At 48.2% G+C, this 6,000-nt stretch overlaps 1 protein-coding gene across 1 annotated transcript in view; it reads right to left on the reverse strand.

Moving 5' to 3' along the window:
• SPAG6 (sperm associated antigen 6) overlaps positions 1-5,752 on the reverse strand; it is a 60,139-nt gene extending 54,387 nt beyond the window's left edge. Inside the window, exons 1-2 of the mRNA XM_029077772.2 lie at positions 5,662-5,752; positions 3,796-3,891 (exon numbers count right to left, since the gene is read on the reverse strand). Of these exons, the coding sequence (XP_028933605.1) occupies positions 3,796-3,891; positions 5,662-5,686 (121 nt within the window). The 5' untranslated portion in view covers positions 5,687-5,752. The remainder of the gene's footprint in view (positions 1-3,795; positions 3,892-5,661) is intronic.
• Between the last annotated feature and the right edge of the window lie 248 nt (positions 5,753-6,000).

The following is a 6,000-nucleotide window of genomic DNA, read 5'->3' on the forward strand; positions in this document are numbered from 1 at the left end:
AGAGGCATCAGACCTCATTGTTTAAAGACCGAGAGAGGCACAAGTTCAACACGGGTTAGGAGGTTTTTGGAGAGTTCTCGGCCCAAACTTCCTCAGTCCTTAAATATGTGAAAACATATTCCTTGTTGGGAGGCTCCGGCCTGTAGGCAGAGTAGTTTGGCCTAAACTCTTCAGAACTCAGGTGGCTCTTACTTGACTCTTTCAATGCCTTGACTAGTAATTATCTGGAACTATGTGCTGGGCCTAACCAGAACCAGCCCTTCCTTACCAGCACCAGATGTGCTACCCGATCGCTCCTAGTGAAATAGGCACATGGGGCAACTCAAGGCTGCTTTGGCACAGCTAATCTTCTACCGATGCCCCCACCTTAGCAGCCAGAGGGAATGCAAACGCTACCCCTGGAGGACTGCTTTGTCTGTACAGGATGCTAGACTGTCAATTCGTTGTGGGCAGGGAATGTGTCTCCCAACTCAGTTCAAGTGTACTCTCCCAAGCACTTAGTACAGTGCTCTGCACAAAGTAAGCACTCAATAAATACGATTGATTGATCCCAGTATCTTCATCTGCATCAGTGTCCAGCCCGGCATCCCTGCTACAACTGCATAGCTAGAGACCGGAGCACCTGTAGTTTCCCTATTACCAGTGTCCTGATTCCAGCTTATTCGATCCCCCCATGACTCAAGGCCCAGTCATCTCAGTCCCCAGTGTGGGGCCCGGTGGGGCTCCCCACTCCCTGGTCAAAGTTCACCTGACCCTCCTCAAAACATGAGACCCACTCTCCATCTTCCCCAACTCCTTTTGAGGTTATTTTTACTTCACAGCAGCCATGGAGGAGGTCAGGATGAAACTACAGACCTTCCCTAACCAAAGTGGATTCCCTCTGACAGTTAAGCTCCTCTAGATTGAAAACTCGTTCTGAGCAGGGATGTCTACCACCTCTGTTGCAGAACACTGCATATAGTAAGTGCTCAATAAGTACTTATTTACTTATTGCTGAACTGTACTTTCCCAGCGCTTAGTTCAGTGCTCTGAACATAATAAGCACTGAATAAATACAATTGAATGAATACCACTGATTGGTTGGTTGACTTTATCTCTGCGGTATCCTTCCATGCATTTAGTACAGTGCTCAATACTATTAAATGGAAAAATAGTACTCACCTACATTCACTGCTGGACTTCAAGATTCCTATCTTAATCCTTTCATTTTATGTTTATTTCCCCCTAAAAGTGTAAACTCCTTATGGGAAGGGAATCTGTCACTTCATTATACTGTGCTTCCCAAGTACCTACTGGATTCATGAACACCACGGGGGTACTCAATAAACGCTACTACAACTACTATTTCTATAGATGGTCAACACTTTCAGGCGGCTTTGGAGATTCATGTCTGGAAATGGAGAAAGGAGGTAATCAAATTCCTTTTCACTTAGAATCAAATCTTTGGAAGTTAAGGACATAAGGGCAATAGCATACGTTCCTTGTGGGAGCATCTACCAGCTCTGTTGTAATGTACTTTCCCATCATTTCAGATGCACACAGTAAGCACTCATATATCATTAACTGATTGACTGATCGATGCCCTAAACCTATACACTTTGATGCAAAATGTGGTTCTGTTATGCTGTCCCGTTTTTCTATAAGTTTAACTGAATAAAGTGAAAAGCATGACCTACTGAATCATCCTGAGTAATCAATCATATTTACTGCTCACTTACTGTGTGCAGAACATTGTACAAATTAAGCTCTTGAGAGCACAATAAAAAACAGAGTTGCTAGTCATGTTCCCTACCCACAATGAGATTACTGAAAGATGAAATATCAGATACTTTATTTTTAGTCATTACTTCCTAATTATAATCGCCCTACCTTTATTTCAAAAAATATATCTCCAGATTTGTAGGAGATGGAAAAAAGGGACATTAAACAATCAAGAACAGAGTTACCAGGTGCCTTGAGTCTTATAATACAGTACTGACACATTGATAGTATTATTTTCAAAGTCATGTTCAACTCTGCCCTAATTTTAGAAAAGGACCAAACTGTAATCAACCATTTCTCTTTGTAGAAGTTGAGTCTCTCAAATAATTACTTCAAATTTTACAAATCTGTAAATCTAAAACATTTGACTGTCTAAACGTTTACCCCTGCATCCTCCATCTCTAATTTGAATTATTTGAGTAACTTCAATATTTTGGACAACTGCTCAAACACATTTTTGAAAAATAAATACTTTTGGAAAAACTTTAGGACATTTTTACTAAGCTGACCAAGAACCAACAAAGAGATATTACTTTTTAATGTTGCTACTGCATTTTAAATCATGTGTAATCTTATGGAATGGCTCAATATCTACACATATGGAAAGACTGATTAAGAAATCATTTCATGATGTAACGTGAACTCTGAAAACTATCCTTATTTTTGTGGATTAAATTCCAAAACAAAAATAAGGGTCTATACAGTGAATTTCTGGGTAACTATGGCTTACCTCTGCTGTCTGAAGGCAATTTGCACTTAGAAAAGTACTACCAAACAGACAGGTGTATTTTAAGGCAGTTATATAGCATGTTCCCAATGGTGTTTGTAAATACTACCACTTACCAACCTTGTTTAAAATTCACTGCTTTCAATTTCCTTCCTTTGTAGCCACCAACTACCACATTTTTATTTACAAAATAAGATGTGTTAGTTTATGGGAACACGTTTCCTTGGAATTAAGTGGTTGTAATTAGCAAGTGTCCATGCCCAAATGTTCTTTGGTAACACAAAAGAAAATAACTAGAAACGAAATGACATTCCACTAAGAAGATATTCCATCATGTCTGAAAAGGCTTAACCAGTAAAGTTGCACCAATAAACACCCCTAACAAAGGTCTCAGTGGCAAAGCTATTCACCAAAAAGGTGAATTTGTCCCAAGTGATGGGACACACAATAAAGGGAAATCTTGCCCATATTCTTATTCTTTCAACTTGCTCTTAATACCTTTTCAAGTGAGTAAACACAAAGAATAATTTAGATTGGAAAATATTACTAAAAGAAAAACACCCTCCTTCTCCCACTAGGGCCTAGTGATTTCTCAATACATGATCAAGTAGGGTAATGGGGACACTGGAAAACAGTATTTTGCCATGGCTTGAACAAGTAACAAGTGCCTGGAACCGGAATCGGTGGAATCCCACCCCAACCTACTGCCCATTTCAAACTGGTGTACCCAAACAGTACAAGGAAGACCAGTCTGGACAGAGGGTGTACGACAGCGTGTGAATTATTTGTGGAGGATGGATTAAAGGAGGAAGATTGATTGGTCCCAAGGGGTCCCCCCACCCCCAGCCAAGTGGGACACTTTCCTTCTGCTCCCACCCCAAGGTCAAATACTCCCTCCTCCCCTTCTCTTTTGCTCTCTAGGAGCAGTGAGAGCCTTTGAAGTGCAGAGAGATGCTAAGGGCTTCGGTCCCTGCGTTTCCTCCTGCCCCACGGGCAAGGGCTACCCTCATCTGGCAACTCTGCCCACCACCCCCACCCCTTATCCAAAAGGGGCACGGAGCCTATCTTGACTCTCAGCTTTTCTTGCTTACAGCTATCTCCCAGAGCAATATTGAAAAGAGTCCTCACAAAGGATGGTGGGGTAGGGTCTTGCTTTGTAACAAGAAAGAAGAGGGCAGGAGGACAGGCAGACATTTGGGCTAGGTTATTGACTCCAGATTTACAACATATGCGGGGGTGGGGGGAGTGGGGAGTTTGGGGTAATAGGGAAGGGAGTAAGGAGAAGTGGTTAGAGGAGGAGCCCTCACCTGCATTCTGCAAGGTCTCGATGTTCTGGGGTCGGGTCGCCAGTTCAGCCACTGTCTGCACAAACTGAGTCCGGGCTTTCTGGTATTGTTCAAACACTGTCCCGGAAAAGGTGAGATAGGAGCATTGTGAGGTGAATGGGGACTATAAGCAATTCTTCCTCCCCTGACCTTCCTTTACCAGTACACAGACATGTCCCTGGGAGGTTGGAGGCAGGGAAGGGGGTGGGAAAGGCGGAGGGAATGAAGAGGGAAATAGAAGAGGGATGGGGGAGAAAGAGGAGAAGGTGGGGGGAGGAAAAGGGGAATGGGAAGGAGAAAAGAGGGAAGGGAAGGAGAAAGAGGGGGAAGGGGAGGAGAAGGAGAAAGAGGGTAAAGGGAAGAAAAAAGGGGGAAGGGGAAGGAGAAAAAGGGAAAGGAGGGAGAAAGGGGAAAAAGGAGGGGAGAAAGGGGAAAAAGGAGGGGAGAAAGGGGAAAAAGGAGGGGAGAAAGGGGAAAAGGAGGGGAGAAAGGGGAAAAGGAGGGGAGAAAGGGGAAAAGGAGGGGAGAAAGGGGGAAAGGAGGAGAGAAAGGGGGAAAGGAGGAGAGAAAGGGGGAAAGGAGGGGGGAAAGGGGGAAAGGAGGGGAGAAAGGGGGAAAGGAGGGGAGAAAGGGGGAAAGGAGGAGGAAAGGACGAGAGAAAGGGGGAAAGGTGGAGGAAAGGACGAGAGAAAGGGGGAAAGGAGGGGGCAAAGGAGGAGAGAAAGGGGGAAAGGAGGGGGCAAAGGAGGAGAGAAAGGGGGAAAGGAGGGGGCAAAGGAGGACAGAAAGAGGGAAAGGAGGGGGCAAAGGAGGACAGAAAGGGGGAAAGGAGGGGGCAAAGGAGGAGAAAAAGGGGGAAAGGAGAAGAGAAAGGGGAAAAGGAGGGGAGAAAGGGGGAAAGGAGGAGGAAAGGAGGAGAGAAAGGGGGAAAGGAGGGAGGAAAGGAGGAGAAAAAAGGGAAAAGGAGAAAGGGGAAAAGGAGAGGAAAATGGGGAAAAGGAGAGGAGAAAGAGGAAAAGGAGGAGAGAGACGGTGAAAGGAGGGGAGAGAGGGGAAACGGAGAGGAGAGAGGGGAAAAGGAGAGGAGAGAGGGGGAAAGGAAGAGGGAGAGAGGGGGAAAGGAAGAGGGAGAGAGGAGGAAAGGAAGAGAGAGAGGAGGAAAGGGGGGGAAAGGAAGAGAGGAGGAAAGGAGGGGAGAAAGCAGGAGAAAAAGGGGGAAAGGAGGGGAGAAAGGGGGAAAGGAGGGGGGAAGGCGGAGAGAAAGGGGAAAGGAGGAGAGAAAAGGGGAAAGGAGGAGGAAAGGAGGAGAGAAAGGGGGAAAGGAGGGGAGAAAGGGGGAAAGGAGGGGAGAAAGGGGGGAAGGAGGAGAGAAAGGGGGAAAGGAGGGCAGAAAGGGGGAAAGGAGGGCAGAAAGGGGGAAAGGAGGAGAAAAGGGGGAAAGGAGGAGAAAAAGGAGGAAAGGAGAGGAGAAGGGGGAAAGGAGAAAAAGGGGGAAGGGAGGAGAAAAAGGAGGGGAGAAAAGAGAAAAAGGGGAAGGGAGGAAGAAAGGGGAAGGAGAGGAGAAAGAGGAAAAGGAGAAAGAGGAAAAGGAGAAAAAAGGAGGGGAGAAAGAGGGGAATGAAGAGGAAAAGAAACGAAGGGAAATTAAGACGCTGGGGAAAAGTCGATGAGGCAGGAGAAAGGAGAGAAGGGAAGGGGAAAACCGAAGAAGGGGAGGGAAAAAACGAGTAGGGAAGAGGAGGGGGGGGGCAGAAGACCTAGTACGAGGGAAATGGGGGCAGGGAAGAGGCCACCGGGCTGAAGAGCCCCAGCCTCTGCCCTCCTTCCTCCCCTCAGGACCCGTCTTACCCTGCAGCACCTGCCTCTGACTCATGGCGGCGGGGGCGGCGGGGGCGACGGAGCGGAGCCCGGCTCTGTGTACCTCCGTCGCCCGGGAAACCCACCGGAAGAGGAGCGCGCCCGCGGGCGGGGAGGGGCGGGGCCGCGCTCGCCCGTGACGTCACGGGTCCGCGTCACGGCCCGGCCGCTGCGTCACGGCCCGGGGTCGCCGCGCGCGGCCCCGGCCTCCCCCCGGCGCGCGCCGGGCCCCGACGGGGGCCGAGCGGGGCCCGCCCAGGGCGGCGCGTCCCTCCGACGCGGCCGGGCCTCCCGCAGCCTGCCCGGGCCGCCCGCACCGGGACCCCGCAC

Source organism: Ornithorhynchus anatinus, chromosome 13, assembly GCF_004115215.2.
Source record: "Ornithorhynchus anatinus isolate Pmale09 chromosome 13, mOrnAna1.pri.v4, whole genome shotgun sequence".
NCBI lineage: Eukaryota > Metazoa > Chordata > Mammalia > Monotremata > Ornithorhynchidae > Ornithorhynchus > Ornithorhynchus anatinus.